We start from the raw sequence: 26,472 nt of genomic DNA, 5'->3' as shown, positions 1-26,472 counted from the left end.
TTTTCGTACTTGGGCAATAGTCGACAACACGTGACATGTAGTCATCCGGGGTACTGTTTTGCCCTTTTTTTGTTGCATTGTGGGTAACTTCGTCGTGCTGTCGTGAAACAAAATGGCTACTTTAGCTAAAGCACCGACTACACATGAAGGTAAATATCTTCTTCTAGTTAAATATGGCATTATTTCATATTGTGTTCACACTCCTTAACAACTATGTCTCTTTTTCATTAGAAATTGAAAGACAAATTCAGCAGATTCAAGCCCAGAGGTCAAATTTACCGAAAGTTGACATCGGCGAAAAGGTATGCTAGATCATCAACTTTTAACGCTTTGCATTTTCCTTTTAACTTTGTAAGCGTCTGCGTCAATTTTAACCGAAGTAAATCATTTAACGTATTACTGTTTCATTTTAATCCTATTTAGAAGCGAAAAAGTGTGCTGTAATCTGTAGATTATGCCATTTTATCGTAAATAAAGGTACGACAAAGTGGACTGAGCTTATGAAATCATCGACTGTGTTTCTTTGCAGGTTGGTTTAGCATCTGTTGGTGAAGGAGGCTACGATGTGGAGATTTATGGCTCGGGTGGGAACAGGTAAAATATTTTTGAAGGAAGTTATTTATCGACCAGTCAGGCAAAAGTGTAGATTTTTTTTATACATTTACTCAAACAAGAGAGAAATTAGCTATGGATTTGCTCTTTTTGTAATTTGTTTACCCACAAAGCACTCGGAGTCCTTAAGAACTTGTTTAAAAGTGTCTGTGTGTTTCAGATTGATTTGGAATGTAGAAGTGTTGTTTTTTTGTGGAGCGGGAAAACAGGAATACCCAGAGAAAAACCTTTCAGAGCAAAGAAGGGAATGAACAACTAACTCAACTCATGTGTAATGCCGATGCCCAAACTTGAACCTCGGTTGCAATGTTGGGAGGCAAGTGCCCTCACCAATGTGCCTCTGCCATCCTTGCACCCCAGTTAGTTATGGATATGTTTCTGAAGAAACTCTAGGACTACATGTTGGTGAGGTAACTGCTCAAGTCATCCAAAAGTCACCTTTAGAGAAACTACAACCTGCACTACTTGCTTGGTTTACTTCTTATTTGATTCATTCAAATGCTTTGGTTGTCTACTGTTGAGCCTTGGGCGTCAGCAATCAAAATAGTGCACTAAGTTGGTGTAAGCGATATTATATTGCAGCAAATCTAGTCCCTGCAACCCTGAAGAGTTGTATTAAGTAATGTTAATTGAAAATATTATTATACTCTTTTGTTTCTTCCACTTTAGATTTGAGGGTTATTCCACAGACATTGCTCCAAATGAGCAAGAAGAGGTTAGTCCTGGTTTTTATTTTTGATCTTCCAACCTTTTTGTCAGCGTTGCTAACATATAAGTAAACACCAAAATTATCGCTACAAAACAATCTCATACAGTGGTCATAATTTAGATTTTACATCCTCCTGCTTGTATTTCACTTGCCCCCTCGCCCTTCCCCTCCCTGGTGAGGGGCTAATCCTTGGGGAATTCTTCTTTGGGGTTTACTGCCCAGTTCTCCAAATCCTGACCCAATTTCAGACCAAAACATCCAATCTTCTACACCTGTTTTCACACCTGGCCTCTGAGAATAAATTATTGTACTTGGTTTGCCACTCCATTACCTTGCCCAAGTGAAGTCAACATAGTGTGTATTTATTAGTATCAGGCAGTTTTTTCACACTGAATGTTCTACATTATATACGCACATATATATATATATATGCCCTTGTGGTCTGCTAAAAAAAAACATTCCTGATTTTAGAGCGCAATGGTTGAATCTATACTGTCTTGTTTTTAGCCCAAAGGCAGGGCTCAAAATATTGGCTGGTCAACGGACACTGTCCGGTCAGAGTGGCCTCTTGACCGGCCAGAAGCTCCACTCACTGGTCATGTTGACCAGTCATGCAGACTCTTATTCCTAAACAAACAGCCAAATCCTTACATGTACGTCTTAGACTTTGCTTCCTTGTAAAAGTACAGTCATGTTTATGAATAAATAATGACACAAGGATTAGTTCACTTTTTTCCTATTTTTTGACTAGTCAGAAATAAGACTTGACTGAGCAAAAATTTCTGCCCACCGTCCAAAAATTATTTTGAGGCCTGAAAGAACTCAAAATCAACATCCTTTGGGCTGGTAGATCCCTATATAATAGCTTTTATAGGGGAGTCGCCCTCCTCCCTCTCCCTTCCCCCTACCTACCACCTGGTGCCAAATCAGGTGGATAGTTTTATGTTTTCCTTTAACCTGTTTCTCTCATGGCATTTTGTTCAGGATGACGATGATTACTCAACAACAATTATGCACCAGTCACGGAATAGCTACACTGCTCCTGCTGCACTATTAAATGAGATTGCTCATACAGCAGAACATGTATGTATACATTGTACCTTTATAATATCATGTTGGTGTATGTGGTTTCTATTAGACAAGGTACAGTTGTATTATAAGCACTTGCCTTTTAATGGCAAGCATTCTGAAAATAAGGTTCAATTCAAATGACAACACTTTTGGAGTATTTGTAATAATACTCTTGTCAGAACATAAGTGAAACTGATCATCATTATATTAATTTTTGCAGCTATATTGTAACTGAATTTCCACTGAGATAACCACATGTTATATCAAAATTTCAGTACTGTTAATTTATTATCTCAGGTAATTTTTATTGTTCTTTTGTTTCAACTTCATTTACATATACTACCATACCCAAAAACAAAAGAAAAACAAAAATTACATGAGGTAAAAGCTTTATAAAGAGCGTTCAACGTTTCATTTGTTTCCATGCAATTCTTCGAGTGTTCCATTGCAATGTAAATTAGGTTTAATTTGATGAGGCTTGATGAAGTGAATATGATTTTTTATCTTATCAGGTGGACCCTTTTGCTCAGCACAGACAACCAACAATCGCTGAGCGGGAAGATGCATATAGAGCCAGACGGAGGCAAATGATCATATCACCACCAAGGCATGATCCCTTTCAAGATGGTAGGTGTAGATAAATTAACCTTTTTTACTTTGTATTGTTATTATGGTCAGAAATTAAAGTCTGATACTTAACTCTAACTTGGTAGCAAAGAAATATTTTTAGAGTAGCCATGACAAGGTATTAGTTTTATCTTGTTAGTTTTAGTTGTGATTGTATCTAGAAAGAGATTTGCAAAACAAAAGTGTGAACAATGCATTAAATACTTTAAGGTTGAGGGAGAGATAGTCTGGTACAGTGGAACCTCCTTTTAATTGAAACCTTTTTTTAAAATGAGTGACATTTTTCTTCCTTAAGATCATTTTGTCAGTTGAAAACGTTTTTTAACCTGACTAGTAATGTACTATGATGCTCAAAATTATCCCAGGTTTCATATTTACACTGTTCGTTTTCTCTCTGAGTTGAAAGATTTGTAGCACCAAGTGACTCTCGATTAATTTCATTTTCTTTCTTTGTCTTACAAGCAACTTGGCAAATTGGATTGAGATAAAGGCAGTTTATCAGTTGTTTAACCGTTTTCACCCCGATGTTGCAATATATTCTAATAACTCATGAGTGGAGTTCCACTGTACCTTTTTTTCAGTAATCATGGATAATTGCCTCTTTATGACCCAGTTTTGTTTTAATTGAGAACCCTATAAAGGATTCTTTCAGTCCAGCAAAACTATAGTTAGAAAGTATGTACTAATGGAAGTAGCTCTACTTTGCCAAAATGTGTCATCTTGCTGGTGTAAATAGGGACCTTAAGCAACTACGACGATGACGGCAGTGAAAAGATCACTAAAACATTGAATTTGCGTCTGTTCAAACTTTATCGGGTCTCTTTGGAACCGCTCAATTTGTCAAATGTAAGCGACATTTCCTGGAGTTGAAATCTTAAGGGCTTTATCCATGTTGAAATAGAGAAAGGAAAATTTGTTGTCGTGTGTCCACGTCCTCCATTTAATGTCGCATTGGAGAGGTTCCACGTCGTAGTCGTGCAGTAGACGTCAAAGAAATGTGCTAAAAAGCATGATTCACGTGCGGAGCTGTTGTTTTGGTCATAAAACCAATTGTTTTTTTATGTTGTTTTTGTTGCCGTTGTCATAGTTGCCTAAGGTCCCTATTAACTTTGTAGTTCCAGCTACACATATTATTTTTAAATGGCCACATTATTATGGTAGGCATTTGTCATGAGCTATACGTGCAGACACTATAGTTATAATAATTGTTACAGTCCAAAAATTGTTTACAGGTTAAAAGTTTTTTTTGTTCTTAATTATCCTTCAACAAATCCACCAAGCAAGTACGACATATAGATGACATAAACACTGCCAAACGTTAGGTAGAATTTTCTACGGCATTTCCTTCACAGGGGCGAATCTTTAAATATGCTTCCTGCTGTTAACTGCCAATTCTGGTTTGTTTTGCTTTAGTCTTTATGGTTTATACAGGTCTCCCTTTTTAAGCAAACACCCCTCTCAGGTCCTTGCCTGGATTTCAAGCTATGTTCCACATTGTCTGGAACACAACTTTCCATCTTCCTTACCCCTGAAACTTGTCTTGATAGTGTTGGTCTAAAAAAGGTTACTGTTTAAAGTGGACTCCCATTATTTCTTATTTCCTGGCGTCAGACAAGAATTGAGGCAATAGTGTTTAATATGAGGCCTTTGTAGTTCTAATATCATTCTGTTAAAGTTTGCACCAATTCAGTAATTATTGCATTTGAAATCCAAATTTCTATTGTCATGGTTTAAACCACTAGTTGACCTTCTAATGAATGGTTACTGAAATAATTGTGGGCAAAAATTGTGTAATAAATTTTTCAACTGAATGTACTGCTTTTAGTTAACAGAACTTTTAAAATATAGTAGTGGTAAAATTGTGTTGTTATGTTAATGTGTCTTGGTGCCTGTCATCTGGTCCAAGATAACAAGAAGTGAACCATTTCCTGGTGTTGAAATTATGGGAATCCACTGTACTATAGTTTTGTTGGACTGCTTTTACCCTTTTATATAAAGTAATATAAGAACTGTTGACTTCATTATACTTACTCCTCAACCCCTTTTTTCCATTCAGCGGTGAGTACTGGATTCTACACTCATCATCTGCACAAAATAATTGCAAGAGTAAATGACTTATAGTGTTGGTTATTTACAAAAACTTTGTCTCAAGTATGGGTATAAATGGACGGAATGCCTTGTGCGATGATCTGGACCAAACGGCATCCAATACTTACGTTAATATTAAAATAAGAGTTCTAAAATAGTCGTAAGTTATGTTAGAAGTAGAAGGTTTAACTACCTGAAATACAAATTTTCACCCAAAAGGAAAAAGATGTTTCTCATTAAGTAAGAAAAGTGTTTGGTTTTTGATGAATGGAGTTTCTCTAAAATGACAGTCATTGTTGGATATTTCCTCACAACAAACGTTGGTCAAATTTTTTTGTTCATTTAAACTATGAGTTTTATTTTTTCTGTGGATATTGAACAATGTGTATTCCCTGTCCCATTTGAAGTCCTCTTGCAAAAGTACATACTGTCTGTAATAAACGCGAAACAGAAACTATTTAAGTAAAGATTTCAAACCCTTGTGTGAGGCAGTTGAAAGTTTTACAGTGGCTGAATTTATGCTAGAGACAGATTGTCTCTCTAAACAAAATTATCCATCAGACAACTTATTTGTCCAGGTATAAATTCGAGAGAGAAATTTACATGGCTCTTCAGTTTAAGTAGCGGACTGGACAGAAAAAAACAAACAAAATGGTGGTGTTCATAGCCCTTTTAAGGAATTGGTTGAGAACAGTGCAAGGACGGAAGAGTATTTCAGCTGAATAGTTGTCTAGCAGAAAGTATGAATGAATTGGCAACAGTGAACATCACTTTACATGCTGAGACAATGAATTGATGAATGGTGGGATAAGGGTTTAACTAGTTGATGTGAGGTCATGATTTGAAATGGAGAAAAATGCTTAGAAACCTTTTGAAGAAATAGGCACTAGGCCTTCTCAAGTCAAATTTTAGGTCAAATCCATCTATTTTTTGTTTTCCAGATATAAAGTTAGAGACAGATTATCTGTCTCAGGCTAATTATTTGTGTGACAGCGTGGCTGTAAGATCTACTGAAAGACAAATCAAGGGGAGATGAATTTTGGCTCAAGATTAATCTAAACGCCAGTTTTATATCTAGACGAATTATGCGTCTGAGATAGAGAATTTGTCTTTGACGGATAATTTGTCTCTGGTGTAAATTCGGCCAATATAACTAATAATAAAGAATAACCAGTCCAGTACTGATACTACACAGTGGTCGATTACTGACCTCTGAAGAATTATTTATTAGGAGACGAGCCAGGCTAAGATGTCAGTGAGTGGTACGACTCATCGCAAGATTCCTACCCACTGGGTTGGTGTTACAATGCCGCAGCGACTGTTCCACATGATAATTTAGCTCTTGTTATTGTCTTTTTGTGTGTTTTACTCCACTGTCACTAGCAACTTAGGACGAGAGGTTAAGCCTGCTGGTCTTGATGACTCACAGTTAACAGTTACAAATGAACTGTGTTTGTAGAGTCTGAGGGACTGGCAGGCGTTCATTATGGACAGTGTGCAAGTTTTTTTTAATCTACCACAGAACGTTCCTACCATACATTTTTTGTTTCACACATTTTCTAGTAAGCAAAATAATTGTGTATAATTAATGTTTTCTTTGTGATGGAGCTTGCAAATGATTAATATGGCTTTCTTTTTTTCTCTTTTTTAATTTTTTTGTAGGTGGCAAAACACCTGATCCAGTCATGTTGAAAAATATGAGGACCTATAAGGACATTGTTGAAGAGCAGGTTCTTCAAAGAGATCAGGTTTGGACATACATCTTTTACAATCCCCTATTGTCTCCCAAAATACCATAATTTAACCATATAGGACTACCATCCTTGTTTACTTCCTGATCTGCACACTATTTACATTGAGATGACTTGTACAGGACAATAAATCTTCTAAGGCTGGTCCAGGCAAGGACTAATCCGTGAATTTTAATGCAGACAATAGGAGGATGACAACGCTAAACAGTTGCTTAAACAATTTCAAGCAAAATTGGCATACCGTAAAATTCCGAAAATAAGCCCCTCCATGTAAAATTCCCTCCAAATATAAGCCCCCCAAACCAGTAACGCAAAAAACCCTCTGTTAAATTGCCCCTCTAAATATAAGCCCCGGGGGCTTGTACTTGGAAAATTGCCCTCAAATACAAAGTAAAACAAAGCAAAAACGGTAAATTACTTCCAACTGTAAGGCTAGCCCAGTTGATTTTGAAATGCAAATTTCCCTCTGTAGATAAGCCCCTCTGAATATAAGCCCCTCCTAAAAAAAGCCCCTCAAAAAGGGCCTTTGAAAAATATAAGTCCCGGGGCTTATTTTTGGAATTTTACGTTACTTACTTAGTGCTGCTTTTTTTCTAAGCCTTTTCGTGTTCTAATTGGGCATTTACTAGAATCTTTCCTATAGGAGTAAGAAGTAATTGGGTTAGATATGTCTGCTTTACAAGTATAGACATCGTCATTTTAACAAACTACCGGTACTTGTTTATTTCAGGCAGAAATTGTCCGTCATCTCAGGGATCAAGCAGCATCTGGAGACTTGCAGAAAAATCAGGCAGCTGCAGCTTCCAAGCCAGGTACTTTTCAGTGGAAAAATTTACAAGTTTGAGTTACAAAAGTATGTAGGAGTTTTTAGACAACAAAATAAAAGTACAAGTCTTCATAAAAATTCTAATGCTGCACAAGGAACACTTTTTTGTTGTTTCCTACTTCATAATTTGTTATAATACTTGTGATGTTGTACTATCCAGATTTTATGGTTTTCCTTTTTGTTAAACACACTTGCCGGTAAGGTGCATTCTACTTGTATATAAATGCTCCTGAAAGGCTGTGCCTTGGTAGTGCCCCAGTAGTCCCTTATGTCTCCCTTTTGTTGGGCAATTGCAAGTAGAAAAACCCTTTTTTTCCAAAAAAAATCATTATATTGTAGACATCTGTAGATCTGGGCAAAGTTATGACAACCAAAAGTGTATTCATGTTTCAGAGAGGAAACGACGCCGGTGGGATCAGCAGGCATCTGGAGATGAAACGCCAGCAAAGAAAAAATCCAGCAGTTGGGATCAAGCTGAGGTAGAAATAATGGTGCTTCTTAGAACCATTTTGTAAATTATTTGTGTATAATCAAGAAAACCACATTGTTTCTTATGTTCAAATAAGAGCAGTTTCAATACTAGTGGAAATACTCCAGTAGCAACATTAAAAGCTTTCCTTGCTGAAGAAGATCTTGTTATAAGATTGAAGCTCCAGTGCCTTAGCCGTTCTCGGCAAAAACAGCTAACCCAATGAATAGAAATTAATAAGAAACTGGAAACAGGAGTGAACTTTGTTAGTAAGAGTCTTTGAAGTGTTACAGCAAGAAGCAAATAGGGGGAACATGGGCAAGTTCAGTGACAATTTTATACAGTTGTCTGACAAGAATTCGACAATTAGTCTAAGTAACACTGTTTATCTTTTTTTTGCTGGCATTTAGATGTCAACCCCTTCAGCAAGTCGATGGGATGAGACTCCTGGACGGGCCAAAGGATCTGAGACTCCTGGTGTGACCCCTCACAGACCTGGTTCAGAAACCCCGGGGGCCACACCCAGCACCAGGATATGGGAGGCAACACCCAGTCATGTCACACCAGGCCATGCTACACCCAGTGCTACACCAGGAAATACTACACCAGGTAAATCCTTGATAAATTTGCTGCGAGAGCAGTAATGCTTAGGGTGTGTTCGTTTAACAGTATTCCAGAATAAGAATGAATAGAATAGACTCTAGGGATCTTTCGGTCAAGCATTACAAATTTTAACCTACCATTCATTTGTTGGCTGACATGAAAATGAAGAAGTTCATGAAATGAGAAAAAGCATTTGTCCTAGAAATTGAAATCACATTCATGCATGTCGTAGTTACATTATTGATAATAATTATAGCTGCTGCATTCAAGTGGTTCGAAAATCCCAGGAAAAGAGTTTTGTTAGAAATTTTTGGTGTGTTCTTATTGTGGAATACAGACGATCAAATTCACCCTTAGGGTTTCTGAAATATGAGATTGCAACGTTTTATTTCATTTTAACCATCAATTACTTGATATCACTGAGATGTTTATTTATCCACTTTGGACAACTTCCTGTAGACCCCTCTGCTGAAAGGCTGCTGCTTGTCAGATCCGTTTTTTTCACTTATCCTCACTTAGTGATTGTCATTGATGGGTCACATTAGCAGCGTGCAAAGAAAGTAGTGTCCGATAGCCCGGGGCTAGTGGATTTTGCTATTAGGCAAGTGAAATCTGTTTTTAACTTGCCCGACGGGCAAGTGATGTTCTTTGAGGAATTCGAATAACAGAAGAAGTGTGAAATCAATTCTGCTCGATGAAAAGCTTTTGGGGCTAGTTGAAATGACATCTGGGCTAGTAAATGCTAGCTTCAGCTTGCCCGAATGGCAAGCTGTAAAAATGATTTTCTTTGCACCCTGCATTAGTGAGAAAAAATGTGTAGAAGCTAAAGACCGTAAACTTCAAAAGCAGGTTGTCGGTCATAACAACAGGGTCTAGTGTCGATGAGATAATGACCGTACTTTTTTTCAGGCTAAAATGGTGGTTGTAACCTTACGGTGATTGTGTGGGTTTCATCTGTAGATAAGATAATAACATAGCACATTACGTTATTTACAAAATATAAGTACCATGTATTTGTATGATGTATTTTCTTTTCCTACACTCAGGTATTTCATCAACCAGGAGGAATCGCTGGGATGAGACCCCAAAGACAGAGAGAGGTTTGTTTTCTCCAGTATGTCATGAAAAAATTGATAGCTTCTCTTTTTTTAAGTTGAAGTAATCGATTGATATGGATTGGATTTTAATTTTCATCAGCTTGTTGGCCCTTAATGACAAACTAATGCCCTTTTTTAACACAGGTGAGACCCCAGGTCACACAACTCCAGGCCATGCCACCCCAGGCTGGGCCGAGACCCCAAGAACGGATCGCACTGGAGCTGAAACACCTGGTGCCACACCCACTCCAGGTAGTAAGCGAAGGTCCAGATGGGATGAAACACCAGCCAGTCAAATGGGTGGTACCACCCCCATGATTGGCACAAGTGGGGTCACTCCTGCTGGAGCTGCTGCTATGCAGATGCAGACGCCTACCCCAGGACAAATGGCCATGACACCAGAACAGATGCAAGCATATCGCTGGGAAAGGGAAATTGATGAACGCAACAGATACCTCTCTGATGAGGAACTTGATTCACTTTTCCCCAAGGAGGGATATAAGGTTCTATTTATCTTTCTTTTTTCACATTAAAAGCTGCTGTATCTGATGTAAGGAAGGGTTTGACCATACATTTTATTTTCTGGATCTCCTTAGAAAGTTTAATTGTTGCATACATTTTCCTGATTCTCCTAGCATAAGGTTTTGCCACTGGTCACTTTTTTACAAGTCATTGTCAAATGTAGAGAAAGGACTTAAATGGTAATAGCTGTGAGGCAGGTTCAGTGTTTTTACAGAGCCCATTTTGTAGGATGATTCTTGTGTAATGTTTTATTGATCAGAGTGACTATTCCGCCAATACTGTGGCAAATATTTTCATACTGAAGTTAACAAATGGTGCAAAGTATTTACTCATGTTCTAAGATTTTAAATCAAAAACGTCTCACATTATTTTTCAATTCTCCTTCACTAGAAATCAAGCAATCTTGACATTTACATTTTCTAATGTGATGTTCTATTTTTAGATTCTTGAGCCACCACCAGGTTATCAGCCAATCAGAACGCCAACACGAAAGCTGACAGCCACACCCACTCCTATAGGAGGCTCTGGGTTCTACATCCAGGTAAAAAAAACTTGCTTAACTTTATCCCTTCTCTCAATAATCACTTTAATATTTGACCATGTTATTTATTTTAATTGCAGCAAGAAGACAGATCAGCCAAACTGGTTGAAGACCAGCCTCCTGGCAATCTGCCATACTTGAAGCCTGATGATGTGCAATACTTTGACAAACTGTTGGTAAGTTCAAAATTCTTTGATGCTCTAAATTGTAAAACTGTCCCAAGGATTGTCTTATTACTTCATGTAGTTTTTACTGTAGCATAGCATCATTCAAGCTGAAAAATTAAAGCCATTTACTTCTTTAGAGAATGACATGAATTTGCATCATGGATATGATAAGGGATTATTGCCAATGCTCCAACTGTGCAGTGAAAAAATGTCTTCAAAAGATTCTGTACATTAGACAACTAAAAAGTTCAGTTGTAATTGGTAATCTTTTTTGGAATATGAATGTCATGTATGTTCCATGATTCAGTTGGATTGGTAATATTTTTATTTTGGAATATAGGTGCATTCCATGGAAACCCTGTCTTTAAGAGCCGGGGGCCGGGGATTTGCCCCGGCACCTATGAATGTGGCCCCTGGTTACCTTCATTGGAAAATAGAAGAAGAATAGAACTACAAGAAATCTCTAGCCATTTGATTCCCTGCCTACTTTTTATATTTACCAGGAAACTTGAAATCTTAGTGACAACCCTGAAACCATAAGCTTGGTTTACTTTAACCCTTTAAGCCCCTATATCCACTGGCAAATTCTCCAAACTGATCTCTATACATTTCTTTAAGGAATGAGTTGAGAGAATTTGAGAAAAGATCAAAGCATTTTCTCTTTGGTGATTATTTAATTAATTCTCATAACCTAATTTCTTGACATTGTATGGATATCATTAGGAGAAAACTAATTGGGTCTTAAAGGGTTAATTTCTTGTGTGTGAATTCACAGGTGGATGTGGATGAGAGCACTTTAAGTGCAGAGGAACTTAAGGAGAGAAAGATCATGAAGCTGTTGTTGAAAATCAAGAATGGTACTCCACCCATGAGAAAGGCAGCCCTGCGGCAGATTACTGATAAGGCTCGTGAGTTTGGTGCTGGGCCTTTGTTTAACCAAATCCTTCCTCTGTTGATGTCACCTACATTGGAAGATCAAGTGAGTCATCTGAGTAGCATAAATTATGTCAAGTTGTATTTCAATTTGCCTCATTTTTTTTGTTAAAATTGTGATGGTACACTGTATGCTCATTGGTGGACAACATTGGTCCTATGAATAACAGTTACTGTGCTGAAAGAAAATTTTTGGGCAGAAGTTTATCTGGTTCATGTCATTGGTCTCTAATTCAATTGTTATACTTTTGTATTAATTTTATGGTAATGTTCAATATTCTCTTTTGTAGGAGCGTCACTTGCTGGTAAAAGTCATTGACCGAATTTTGTACAAGCTTGACGATCTTGTCCGGCCATTTGTTCACAAGGTAAGCTGCTAGTTAACAAAAACAAAATCTCAAATATTATTAAGTAAACACGTATAGTTATCAATAATTTTCAGCTTGGCTCAAAGTTTGTTTGGTTTTACTGAAGTCTGATCTAATAACACTCACATGGTCTCTGCAATGTTATGTACTTCTTCATTCTTGTACAAATTGTTAGGTAGATATATAATACGATTTTATTAATGAAATGGTCTCTTTTCAGATCCTTGTGGTTATTGAACCTCTGTTGATTGATGAAGACTACTATGCAAGAGTGGAGGGGCGTGAAATCATTTCCAACTTGGCCAAGGTTAGTGTTGGCTTGCCCTGATTCAGTGCTGACATAACAATCAAGTGTTAAAATGAACCATTGGCTTATAATATTGCACTGTAATTTCTCTTGTGTACAGACACTACATTTTAAAAGGCTAATCCTGATGATTAGTCCTAGGAGGATTAAGGTCATCATCAGTCTAAACACTCGGTGATATTAAACTTCTGTTGATAAATTTTACACCAGTTTTCATTGTCATTCAACAACATCAAAAGTGCTCATTATTTTACTTTCCCAGATGATCCCGTTCAACTGACATATATGACAAATATGAACTGTGTACCATAGTCCCTATTTGTTCAATTGTAGATATTGCTATCCACTAGATAAATCCCTTTCCAATAGTACAATTTAAATTTTTGTTAATTCACATCCACTGGATTTTTTTTGAAGGATAGTGCCATCAAACTTTTTAACACCCTGAGCCAGGATTCAAACCATGTCATTTTATTGATTTGAAATCTGTGTCTTCCTTTAGGCTGCTGGCTTGGCTACAATGATCTCCACCATGAGACCTGATATTGACAACATTGATGAGTATGTCCGTAACACCACTGCAAGGTACATTTTTTTTTGTTACTATTGCAAAAAAGGCAGTTTTAAGCCACTCCAAGTTGCAACCATTTTGGTCACCATGGTGTGTAGAATTTTGGAGCTGGCGACTTGATTTGCAATATAGTCTCCCCAAACCAAAAGATTTGCTTGCCAAATGGTGACCAAGCAAAAACTTGGAGGGTTGGTCAGTTGTATAGAATGTAATGTTAAGCTTAACTGCTAACATCTTGCAATATAATACAGTTTGACTGGTCTGCACACCTGGCATTAGTTTTTACATCCACCTTAAAGATTTATTAAACTGTCACTTGAACATCTAGGTGAAAAAGGTTTCTTCCAAATTTTTTATATAAATACTTCTCTACCTGCAGCTGTACATGTAGCATTTTCCTTGGAATAGACCAGTTTGCTAATAAATTTACTTATCCAGCTTTTTCAAAAGTATCATCTCCATAATCAAAATAATGTTGATTGCTGGCGTAGAATCGAATTTCTGGGTATCAGCCTAAAATTGTTTTCTATATCTGCCCTCCAACTCACCATTTTCTGTGCTGTTTTGTTTCTTACAGAGCCTTTGCTGTTGTAGCATCTGCCCTGGGTATTCCCTCCCTACTGCCTTTCTTAAAAGCTGTGTGTCGCAGTAAGAAGTCATGGCAAGCCCGTCACACAGGCATCAAAATTGTCCAGCAGATTGCTATTCTGATGGGTTGTGCTATCTTGCCACACTTGCGAAATCTAGTGGAGATTATTGAACATGGTAAGGCTATTGCATAATTAAAAACAATTTTATTAGAGAGGTTGAGAATCATGTTTACGTCAAATGGCAAACACGGATTTGTACCACGTGTACTTATTGTGTACTGTTCATTATTTCTGTACATAAATAATTGGTAGTTTCATGCAATTTTTTATCCATAAGAATTGTTTTGAGCTGTTTTTATCTGCTCATTTTCTATTTTGAAAAATTCTCAACTTCAATCTGATGTTTGACGTTTGCTGTTTGCCATATATGTGAAGCTTAAACTCTCTAATGGCTTGGAAGTTTTACAAACTCCCTTGAAAAGAAAATGGCAGAATCAAATGAGTGCATTTCTTTATTATCCACTTTTCTGAAAGTAGTTGGTTGTACATATATGTTGGAGGGTAAGAAATGTCAAAACCTTTGTGTCACATCATTTTCCCATTCAAGATTACCATTAAGGCAGTTGATTTTTAAAATTAATTCAGAAATTGTTTATGTAATACTGGTGTCATGTTTTTTTTTCCATGCTTAACAGTGGTTTTGGGATCTCTTGCCAGTAATGATAGGGGCTGTGTCTGTAACAGATCATTCTACAGAAAAGTAAATATATTTATTCCTAACCATTGTTGTTTTTTGTCTTTGTAGGCTTGGTTGATGAACAACAGAAGGTGCGAACCATCACAGCTCTTGCCTTGGCAGCTCTTGCTGAAGCTGCCACACCTTACGGTATTGAGTCTTTTGACAGTGTCCTGAAACCACTGTGGAAGGGTATCAGACAGCACCGGGGAAAGGTGAGATTAAGGACTTACCACCCACATATTCTCACTCCTAATTCTCTTCCAAAATGATGATGTTTCTGGACATTTACTTGGAGTTTGACTTTTGTAAGAGACCACCTCCCTTAAGCAACCAGTAACTCTTCACATATTAGGTGCTAGCTTGTGGAAGGTTTCCATGTATCTTTTAGGCTAGATAAAAAAAAAACTTTTAAACCTCAATAGTGCAACCTTTGGCCCCTTGAGCTTCCTTATTCATCCAGAAAATAATAAAAAAAATATGTTTATAAAAAGCCATTGAAAAAGACCCTGCATCCTTTGATTTTGTGTAAGTCATAACTAGTTGTCCTGTGGTGGAAAGAGTACCTGGCCATCTGTGACTTCAGAAATAGTTCCATCCATTAAAATCCGTAACATGAACAAATACACTGTACTGTGAAAATGCTGTTTTTGAATGGTCTCATTGTATAGTTTGTCTGCTGAGTGAAAGGAAAAGTTTGAATCTAACATGCTGCCTTTTCTTTTTCAGGGTCTTGCTGCTTTTCTCAAAGCCATTGGGTACCTGATTCCTCTTATGGATGCAGAGTATGCCAACTACTACACCAGAGAAGTGATGTTGATCTTGATTCGTGAGTTTCAGAGTCCTGATGAAGAAATGAAGAAGATTGTGTTAAAGGTTAGTCTGAGCCAGCCCCTTAAGAAGATCTCTTAAGATTATCACAATTATTTCAGTCATTGCTAGGAAAATCCATTTGTTATGTCTTGATTTAAATTTGACTGTTGTGTAGCTTGTTGTGTTTTTCTTTGTTAATACCTTGAAATAGATAATGGCTATCCAGAAATTAAAATTCACCACAGTAGTCAAAGCAGATGAGAGAGTGTATTACTCATTCAACAGGAATTTATTATTGATTAATTTGGTATTCCATAAAATAAAATTCATGCTCACAAAATACATTCAGGTACTATTGTCTTCCAGTAACAATAATTTCAAGGATCTCTCTAGGACATAATTATAAGAGATCATTATTTACAGCCCCTCTTTGGATCTTTGGATGTCAGACCACTCATGTACAAGTCTTATTTACTTTATTGATTGACAGGTGGTGAAGCAGTGTTGTGCTACAGATGGTGTTGAAGCTCAGTACATCAAAGATGAAATTTTACCAGATTTTTTCAAACATTTCTGGCAGCATAGGATGGCACTTGACAGAAGAAATTACAGACAGGTATGAACTATTATTTTAATTATGTGAAAATGGCTGTTGCATTTCTTTCCCTTATCTGAAGCAAGGCTTTTAACTAAGGCAAGCATTCATGCTGATTGAAAAAACTATGGCGAAGAGGAATTAAAGTCATAGCAAATAGCAATACAACTGTGAAAATGCTGCTTTGTGAAATACTTGCTTTATTACTTGGTTTTGAATAGTATTGACTGCTCCAATAACTTTATCTATTTTATCTACTGCTTAAGAGTGCTAGTGAACACAGGTTAATTACTAAGTGTTAATGTTGTTTTTGGCAGCTTGTTGATACAACAGTAGAACTGGCAAACAAAGTTGGAGCGTCAGAGATCATCAACAGAATTGTGGACGACTTGAAAGATGAAAATGAACAGTACAGAAAAATGGTCATGGAAACCATTGAAAAGGTAACAATCCTTTCCAAAATACAGCCCTCATTGTACATTTTCAACATTAGGTAGTCATTCAATTGAGGTGCCATCATTTTTTTTTCTCCCTGGAGGTAATCTGATGATTATGATGAGTAAAATGTTGTATACTTTGCGATTTTCCTCTAGTGTCCTGATTTACTGATATCTGTTTCTTGGCAATTGTATCTAAACTTTGTTTTATTACAGACCATGGGTAACCTTGGCTCATCCGATGTTGATTCACGTCTAGAAGAACAGCTTATTGACGGCATCCTGTATGCCTTCCAGGAACAGACACAAGAGGTATCAGGTTCTCTATTTTGGGGGCCAGCTCCCTGGTAGTTACATAAGAATTTTTCTTACCTGACATCAACTGTGTCTAGTCTATGCCCCCTTTGGTGTATTTCCCAGTGCTCTTTGTGGGTCAATGGCCAGATCAGACAAGGGGTTGGGCATAAACTTGGGGTTGACTTTTCAAGACCAAAAGTCAGCATACATATTAGAGACCCCAAGATTGAGGTTTTTTGACATTTCCCGTGAATCATGAATGTCAAGAAGTCACGTGACCAGGGCCTTGCCATTGGGTTTGCGTTTTTAGGTTTGTGTTTGTACGGCTAGATCATGCTCCAGAGGTAAGTGATTTACCTCAAGGTTTTTTGCACCCTAAGACATCACAATCCCACGTTTGCGAAGAAATACGACTATATAGAACTCTTTTGCTTATCGATTATCGAATTCTATTTTAAAAACAAAATTTTGAAGACAATTTCTCAGCTAAAATAGAAGTAAGTGGATGGATGAAAACAAACATGGCAGCCGTGAGCTACCACCCGCAAATCTTAAGTCCCAAATATGGGCAGATGGATAACGTGAAACCGTTAACCGCAAACCGCAGTTGGTCGTTTGCAGTAAAATGACCAAACCTCGATCTTAAGGTCTCTATTCTCCAAACTGTCCTTCGTATCCTCTCCATAGTACTGAAGAGGAGAACTTGTTTAGGAATCAAGAAATAAGTCTCCAAGCCCTTTTCTATTGATGTTATGCTACAACTGTCAATACTTCTAACTAGAAATCTAGAATTTTTTAGTTATTTATTTGTTTATTGAGGTGTGTTTTTACTCTCAGGATATTGTTATGCTGAATGGTTTTGGTACAGTGGTGAATGCACTGGGCAAGCGTGTGAAGCCATATTTACCACAGATCTGTGGTACCATTCTTTGGAGATTGAACAACAAGTCAGCTAAAGTCAGACAACAGGCTGCTGATCTCATCTCTAGGATTGCTCAGGTCATGATGACCTGTGGGGAGGTGAGTATCCAACTCTCACATACACAATCAGCATCACTTCTTATAAGTGACCACCTGCCATAAACAACCACTTTGTAAATAATCATTTTGCTTTTCAGTCAAATACTGTTTCAAAAACTCTCTTGTAAGCCCCCTCTACTGAAATTTCTTAAACGACCACAAGGACTTTTTAGGCCAGAAATTTGACATATTCTTTTGTTTTCTGTTTGCGGTAAGCATCCAACCAGCATGATCACGTATGATTGTAAGAAAACCATTGCCTGAACGTGCACAAAAGTTCAGTTGTTAATAGTGCAAACCAAGCGTGCTGTCAGATCATAGCAGTTGCCTTCCTTTAAGCAACCATTTTTTTGTGCACCAAGGGTGGTCACTTACAAGAAGGCTGACTGTTGTAAAATTAGATGTTACAGTGAAGCTAAATAAACATTTATTTAACACAGTTAACAACAAGGAGTGCTGACGTGGTCAGCGGTCAGTCGTTTGCCTCAAGCGCGGTTAGCCTTGCTTACATCACCTCCATCTGCTCAGTACAGTGTTTTCCTGGCAGCCATTCTCTTGGTTCAGCCTTTGAATCATTTTTTTACCCCCATCCCCCCCCCCCCGCCTTTATTCTTCCACTGTTAAATCAGTGTGACAGGTGCCTGGTTCCATTGGCGTGGGGGCTCATGGCTGGAGGCCTCAGGTTTGCCAGCCATGGGGGCGTAACTCTGTCTCGGGGCTGGTTGTGCCAAAGGTGGAAGCCCCTGGACATCCTGAGCACCCACTTCTATTAAGCGACGCAGTTGTTAACTTAGAATTAAAGTTATACAAGGGTCAGAAGACACACTCTTTGAGAATGCTAGAGAACCTCTCAATTGATTTGTGTCTTTTTATCAATAAATAATTCACAATAGCTAACAAAAACATTTTGTCTAAAGTAGAAATATCAGGTGTTGCAATTTTACTAATATTCTGAATTGTTTTTGCTATAAACAGGAAAAATTGATGGGTCACTTGGGTGTGGTGTTGTATGAGTACCTTGGAGAAGAGTATCCTGAAGTGCTAGGAAGTATTCTGGGTGCACTCAAGGTAAGAAGCGACAGCAGTTATATTTATTGTGAATGGTGTTCATTAAAAAGCTTAATTTTATTGGGTTTGCAAGAATTAGTAATAGTTATTATTTCCTTAGCTTCATCTTACACTTGGATTGAGCATATTTTCTGTTATCTAGACAACTGAAAATTTGCTTAGAAATCTCTGTCGTGTCTCACTGTTTTACAGATAGTTTCTTAGTGTCCAGATGTCAGGTGAAACATTCTTCCATAACCCTCCCACACCCTTTTTTTAAAAAGGGTCGTTGAAACTCTTTTAAAATTACTGTTTTTTGGCTTGAAGTAATATATCAAGCATGAGACGTAGATGAAACACTGAGAAGAGACTAGATATTACTTCTCAAACAAAATGATTTAACAAGGAAAAATTAATGATGCAAAAATGAACAGTTTTTTCCGAACACTCCTTAAACATTAATTTCCTTTGTATTTTCTTTATGAATTATTGATGAGTTTGAGAAGAACTGTTGAAACCTTTGTGGAGTGAATGATGAAGCCACATATTGCATTTTCTACCTTTTAAATCCTACGATGTAACCATCTATATGAAACCTCTTTGCTTTGGCAGTCCTTTAACCAAGCATTTTTTTTCAGTATTTTAGTAAATTTCAAGACGAAATTTTTGTTGAATGTTGACTTAGCCCCTTCTGGGATTGTATAGTTAAGTTGTTATCGTAATTTTAGTAATCAAATAATAAGCAAAAAGTAATTGGTTTTCTTATTTGTTTTCAGGCAATTGTCAATGTAATTGGAATGAACAAAATGACTCCACCCATCAAGGACTTGCTCCCAAGATTAACACCCATTCTGAAGAACAGGTATAGTACTCATCCTTTCTGCTGTAAAATTGGTCGGTACTAAAATAATCTTGGATGAAGAAGCCGGCCTCACTATCATGTGGTGCGAAAAACCTCACACACAGGAGTATCAGCCAAGTTACTATATGTTTCTTAGTATTTCACAAAACAGGATTGGCATTTTTTTTCAGTTGAATTTTTGCAACTTGAGAGCTGATCCTTTGAAGCTTCTTTTTCTCAGGCACGAGAAGGTACAAGAGAACTGTATTGACCTTGTGGGTAGAATAGCTGACAGAGGAGCCGAACATGTTGGGGCTCGTGAATGGATGAGAATTTGCTTTGAGCTGCTGGAGCTGCTGAAGGCGCACAAGAAAGCAATCAGAAGAGCTACTGTGAACACGTTTGGGTACATTGCCAAAGCAATTGGGTATGTTACACTTGAATTATGTTCTTGTACAATAATATTGTTCAAAGCGTTTGTTGTTGATGCAGTAGAAGCTCTTCTAACGGACACTCTCGTCAGCGGACAGCTCTACTTACGACCGCCTTCACGAAACCCCGTTTTTCTCAACTCTCATACAAACTCTGTATTTTACATTCAGGTAAGCGTCAGCTCCAGTTGTGGACACCTTGTTTGCGTCCCGATGGTATCCTCTTACGAGAGCTTCCACTGTATTTTAGTCTTTTACCAGTGGGCAAAAGCCCAAATTGATAATCTTCCGTCTTCTTGAACTACGAAGCAAGTCATATGGAACCATTTGTTCGTATCATATAACGCCAGGTTGACTTGCTTAGCAGAAAATGAGACACCAACAATGGATAAACAGTCTGCACATGCTATAAAGCAAAAGAGCTAATTTAAAGAGTTTTTTCGCTGGACTTATCAACATACAAATTCTCTACGCTGGTCTCTATACATTTTCATTAAGAAGAAGTTGAGAGAATTTGATAAAAGATCAAGCATTTTGTCTTACGTGATTATTTAATTAATTCCCGCAACCTTTTCTCTTGAATGTGTCTTGATATTGTTTATCACTCTTGCGATTTGAAGAATTAATTCAATGCAACTTGTTGTAATACGACCACGTAATGGCATATCAATGTTTGTACTGTTAAGTCCCCAGGATGTGCTTGCCACTCTACTAAACAATCTAAAAGTACAAGAGCGTCAAAACAGAGTGTGTACCACTGTTGCCATAGCCATTGTTGCAGAGACTTGTTCACCCTTCACCGTGCTACCTGCTCTGATGAATGAGTATCGTGTGCCAGAGTTGAATGTACAGAACGGTGTGCTGAAGTCCCTGTCTTTCTTGTTCGAGTACATTGGAGAAATGGGTAAAGATTACATCTATGCTGTCACGCCTTTGTTGGAGGACGCACTTATGGACAGGTATGAGTTTTGTAATCGCGTGAGTGACCGATGAGGCCCGTTGCGTTACTTTCTTCAGCCGAGACTGATGTTATAAATGGATAAAGACAGAAGCATATAACCCTGTTAAAGATTCCATATATGCTGTCACGCCTTTGGTGGAGGGCGTTCCTATGGACAGGCTAATAAGGGTTGTTGTGTCACGTACTCGCTTCATCCGAGATTAATGAAAATACAGAAAGGAGTGCGATGGCTTGCGCATATCTTAGCCTTCTTAGCGAGCGTTTCTGATCTAATTTTTGCGCGACCGAGTTTTAGCGAGAGTAAATTTTTTTTCTTGCGTCCCAACTCTCTCGACGAACTCACGCGGAAACGCTTGTTACGCAGGCTATGCGGATCCAAAAACAAAATGCAGTGGAACGTCGATATAACGAACGGTAGGGCCGTGGGACTGGCAGAATATGTTCGCTATAGCGAGATTTCATTATATCGAGGTTCATTTCCATATTTTTTACCATTACTGGATCGTTGATTATCGCTCGTCTCACCGAGGACTTCGTTATTTAGAGGTTCGTTATGACAGAACTACAAGTCTTGTTCAGTCGTTTCCGCGCGCTTTTGCGCTCTCATTTGACGCTACGTCATTGTCTTCTCTAAATCTACCCAATACTACCAACTTGAAAGTGTTTCAGTTTGACTAAGTACAGGCAAACCCCGCTAATACGGGCACTGAAGGAGCATAGAAAGTGTCCGTATTAACGGGGTGTTCGTATTAAGCGGGTTGAATTTAGAGAAAATGTGAGGTTTTTTTTTCCCCAGGGACAAAGCAAACCGTCCGTATTAAAGAAGTGCCCTTATAAAGCGGGGTTTGACTGTAGCAATTGATAATTTGTATGACTGAGACATTTTGACTGCGATTTGCTAACCCAGCGTGTTGTTATCTCCTGCAGGGATTTAGTTCATCGACAGACCGCCTGTGCAGCTATAAAACACATGGCCCTGGGTGTGTCAGGCTTCGGCTGTGAAGATGCACTCACTCACCTCATCAACTATGTGTGGCCCAACATCTTTGAAACGTCGCCTCATGTTATCAACGCTGTTATGGAGTCTATTGAAGGCATGAGAGTAGCATTAGGACCATCCAGAGTTCTTCACTACTGTTTACAGGTTAGTTATTGGAGACTTTCACCATCAGGATTTTCACGGTTAACGGCAAACCTGAGTATTCAGTTCAACACGAACTGTCTTTACTGAATTCAGTGTTTCTTTTTTTTTTACGATTTTAGGGAATGTTTCACCCGGCGCGAAAAGTTCGAGATGTCTACTGGAAGATCTACAACAGCTTATACATTGGATCTCAGGTAAAACTCCTAAAGAGTTTAACAATGCTCCCAAATATTGTGATTATACTTCGTGAATTAAGAACTGAATATTTTAGGATAGCGGTGCTTGTATAGAACTGTCACTGATCTCGTCTTTGAGCTTATTCTCGGTGTACGAACCAGTAACGAAAGTAAAACTTTCGAAAATAGGAAAGCTTGACAGGAGTTTACTATGGCGTACGATCCCCGCCAAAATTCATGGTTTGTATTTTAAATTGCTCATTTAAACTTTCAACTTCAAAACTTGAATTTTACAGCTGAATTCAATATTTTACACTCTTCCTTTAGAGTTCACATCATTGGAAAACGTATTTACACTTATCGTTTAGCTTTTGAACTCAACGTTTTTATTTGACCTTGTTCGCTGTACATTTTCAACTCGACAAAAAAATTTTTTACAGTGCTAGTTTTTATTACGTACGCCATACTTGCTCGCAGGCTATCCCCGCCGCTATGGACGTTTTAGCTGTGTAGTTACAATTCTTTTATTAACCATCATTTTATTTTTGGTCTTGTAGGATTCGCTTGTAGCAGCATACCCGACTGCACCCAGTGATGAGAAGAACAACTTCGCTCGAGCAGAACTCTCGTATTTCTTGTGATCTCTTTTCTTGGCTTGTCAATATTCTGTTCAGTAATTTATTCTTTGTAACCAGTGGCGAAAACGTGGTATTTTGTAAATAGAAAGACAAAAACTGTTTAAGTAACTGATATAGTTTTACAACACTCAGGTTTGTGGCTTCGAAGTTAACGCTTCTCCCAATGGCTCTTCGGAATTAGCCGCTCAGTTAGTAACAGTTGCTGGCAAGTTATTTTTCAATCAATCGGCTCGTAGACATAATAATTCAAACTCTATTTAATTTTTTCATGCATCCACCATTTGTAATTTGGAAATGCTCTTCGCAGCCAGGTTGTCATTTCTTTTGGGTTGGTCTCCGCCGTTCTTAGGTTTGTTCAACCCTTTAAACCCTAATATCAAAATTGAGATTCTCATTTACTGTCCCTATACTTTTTCAAAAGAAGTAGTGGGGAGAGTTTGTTGAAATAACAATTAGACTTATCTGCCATAATCATGTGCTCAATTCTCATGCCCACTCTGTTTTCTAACTGAAAGCATTGATATTATAAGGAGAAATTTCATGCTGATCACTCTTAGGGCTTAAAGGGTTAATTCGAGTTTCTGTTAGGTGAGCTCTTGTCTAAGCAAGGAGACTTAGTGCTGGTACAGGGGGCTATGACTGTAGTAGTCACTAAATATTAGAGGGTGATCAAGTAGAATTTATTTGTTGTTCCTATGAGACGCTCTCTCCTTATGAACCGTTTTACTGAAGGGCGTTGGCTATAAACTGTTTGAGATCACACTAAAGGTACTACCATTCAAGTGAACCACACGTGAAGTATAAGAGATTGTTGTCCCGAAATAAAAAAAAAATGTATTTTAGGAACAGTGACTTTCAGCCGCTGTTAATTGTAGGGGTTTCATTGAGAAGAAACCTTGTGCTCGTTTTTTTAACAGCGATTTGAGTGTACCTTCTCACTGAAGTAGTTATGAAATCGTGTTAGAAGCATATAATCTAATAAAACTAATAATAAAGACTTTAAATCATGCTCCTTTTTGTCGTTCCGTACTGGAAACTTTACTGGTCTCGTAACCCCCCTCCCCCCTTACGGTTACCTCGTTATTACATCCACTTTATTTTGGCCACTTGGCAAAACGGGTCATGTAGCAGTTCAACGGCCATACATTTTCTTGTAAAGAGAAAAAACCTCGTTGAAACGGTCACCGGTTAATACGGCCAAATGTTTTTGGACCATTGGCGCTGTACTTGTAATACATACTCAGCCTGAACACTCGCACACAACGCCAAAGACGATGTGGTAGGACTCGTCAGTCGGTGTACCAGGAAAGGATTTTCCCCATCGCTACGGGGAGTAGGTTGGAGGGAGATCTTCCAGTGAGCGTGCCGTAGCCTGTTCCAGGCTCCGAGTTAGTCGGGTCCGTTGAATTGAGAAAGCGCAAACTCGAAAATTAAACGGGACGGACACTCTCCTTTTCTCGTACCTTCCACTTTCGCGTATTCCCCTCCATCTGAGAGCCTGAAACAAGGAACAAGGTCTGTGGTTATGCCCTTTATTCTTTTGGGCTACGCTGAAATTTGTAAGTGGGCGTGTGCTTTCCTAGTGAGAAAAGTGTATGTCTTTCACTCTTGCTTTCGGGTTCTTTGTTTTTTCAAACAAATAAAATAAAATAAAAAATAAAAAGAAACCTTATTTGGCCTCTGCGCATACTTTTGAGCAGCACCTGTCGAACTGATTGTTAACTCCTGCAGTTGGGCCCAGTTGATCGAAGGACGATTAGCTCTAACCCGGGGTTAAATTTTAATCCGGAATCCAATTACTTTCGTTTAAAGCATTTTCCCGGATAATGTTCCCTAATCTTTTTAGAGCATAACATCACCAAAATGCAAACCAAAAGAATTAAACTGAATTTGCTTTTTAAACATTCATTTCTGAATTCAATTCAGAAATAAATGAATTCTGGGTATTTTTTGGGTGGGTATGTGCCGCCCGGGACTCCAAATTGGCATCCCGTTCTAAAAAAAAATTCCCCTTAAATTGATACCCCGTTCTAGAAATGGGCCAATTTTTTTTGCTCCGTTCTAGGGTGCAACAAGAGTATAACAGTTTGCTTCAGTAACGCATTGAGCCGTATTTTTAAAAGCAATCTGTCCTTGAATAATTTCAAATGGTTGCTTACAAAACTGGAGCTGTCATGCGTTCGAAATATTATACCCCTTTCTAGAAAACGCCTCTGAAATGGATACCCCTCCTTTCCCCTTTCTAAACCAGGAACTTTAAAATCACGACCCGTTGGGCGGCACATACCCGTATAAGTAATGTATGGGAGTACCCCCCGGGGGAACGGAACAACCCGGCCACTGCTGTCAATATTGCGTTTTTTAGCTGGACCTATCCCTGTAGTGTCAGTTAGTAAAGAAAAGTTGCCCCTCAAAAGGCAATGTCTGAATGCCTTGTAGTAGGAAGTAAGCAACCCCGTTGAGCCGGGCTGGCCCGTTTTACCGCTTTCTCATCAACGGCATATTTTACAATTATTAAAACAACGGCATGATGTCTTAGTTTAGCCTGCGTCGCGGTTTCTCGGTCCTCACCCGCCTTTATTGCTTTGCGCGCCCAAAAACCGCCATGCTACGCAGGCTCACGCAGGCTGGTCAGATGACACTCCTGCACTGAGGGATTCTGGTAATAAAGTGACGTCATCGTGATATCTAATATGACAAGTTTTTGGGGGTGGTATCGGAATCTGGAAAATGAATGACGGGCGGCGGTTGTGGTAAGAAAGTTCTACATCTCCTTTCCTATGAAATTATCTCTCGGTCCTTTCCACTGTATTATAATTTATAACTGTGATACCTTTATTTCAGTTTTGGGAGGTTTCAGGGCAGAAATGGCCGCGAAGAATGCTTACTTTTGTGAAGATCACACTTCGAGAACATCGCGCGCAAAATGTGCGTTCCTTGAATCGAAACATGAAGTTCTCTTTCGATCTCCTGTCTACCAATCTTCAGGTGAGTAAAACGCTTGAAAAAACAAATGCCATCTATTTTATCCCAATGATGAAACTCGTTGTATTTAAAAGGTCCAAAAAGGCTGTAGTTTTAGGGCCCTGTATGGCAACAAGTTTCTGTAAGCCTAATGTGATGTCACGTTTTAAGTCCAGCCAAAGCAGCTTACTGCAGTGTGCGCTTCTGAATAAACTTTATTGGGCAATAAAAAGAGTTGTTATTAAATGTTTGATCGTATTGGCAGACAGAAATGAATGCATTTGATTACCTGTTATAAGTCTTAATAAAACTGTGCGCCATCCCAACATGGCGACGTCGATTTCACCACGATTCAATTGACATTGGTCAGCTACTGGGTTTTTTGCTTCAGTGGGACGTTCAGTGGAGGGTCGCCTCTAAAAAAAACTTGAACGCTTATCATTCTTTCGGCAAAGTCTATCTGCCCAAAATTTTCTACACTGCACGTGGCCAGTATAATGCACTTAGTCCATTTTTTGGC

At 38.3% G+C, this 26,472-nt stretch overlaps 1 protein-coding gene across 2 annotated transcripts; it reads left to right on the top strand.

Moving 5' to 3' along the window:
• Positions 1-85: 85 nt before the first annotated feature.
• LOC140930991 (splicing factor 3B subunit 1-like) lies at positions 86-23,997 on the top strand. 2 transcript variants are annotated; one of them, XM_073380736.1, is made up of 32 exons: positions 86-149; positions 232-302; positions 530-594; positions 1,282-1,327; positions 2,306-2,404; positions 2,905-3,019; positions 6,770-6,855; positions 7,589-7,670; positions 8,078-8,163; positions 8,564-8,762; positions 9,803-9,856; positions 9,998-10,356; positions 10,818-10,916; positions 10,997-11,092; positions 11,859-12,062; positions 12,307-12,384; positions 12,605-12,691; positions 13,194-13,276; positions 13,840-14,027; positions 14,658-14,803; positions 15,318-15,464; positions 15,892-16,017; positions 16,314-16,439; positions 16,650-16,745; positions 17,568-17,750; positions 18,726-18,818; positions 19,574-19,659; positions 19,880-20,065; positions 20,756-21,028; positions 21,958-22,174; positions 22,294-22,368; positions 22,908-23,997. In XM_073380736.1, exons 1-32 carry the CDS (start codon positions 113-115, stop codon positions 22,989-22,991), a joined length of 3,972 nt encoding a protein of 1,323 aa, XP_073236837.1. In that variant the 5' UTR covers positions 86-112; the 3' UTR covers positions 22,992-23,997. The 2 variants fall into 2 exon arrangements, with proteins under 2 accessions (XP_073236837.1, XP_073236838.1); XM_073380737.1 differs by lacking the exons at positions 86-149; positions 232-302; positions 530-594; ... (1 more) ...; positions 2,306-2,404; positions 2,905-3,019 and adding an exon at positions 4,377-6,401.
• Positions 23,998-26,472: the final 2,475 nt, after the last annotated feature.

This window comes from Porites lutea, chromosome 3 (genome assembly GCF_958299795.1).
Source record: "Porites lutea chromosome 3, jaPorLute2.1, whole genome shotgun sequence".
Lineage (NCBI taxonomy): Eukaryota > Metazoa > Cnidaria > Anthozoa > Scleractinia > Poritidae > Porites > Porites lutea.
This window is presented reverse-complemented; position numbering and strand designations above follow the sequence as displayed.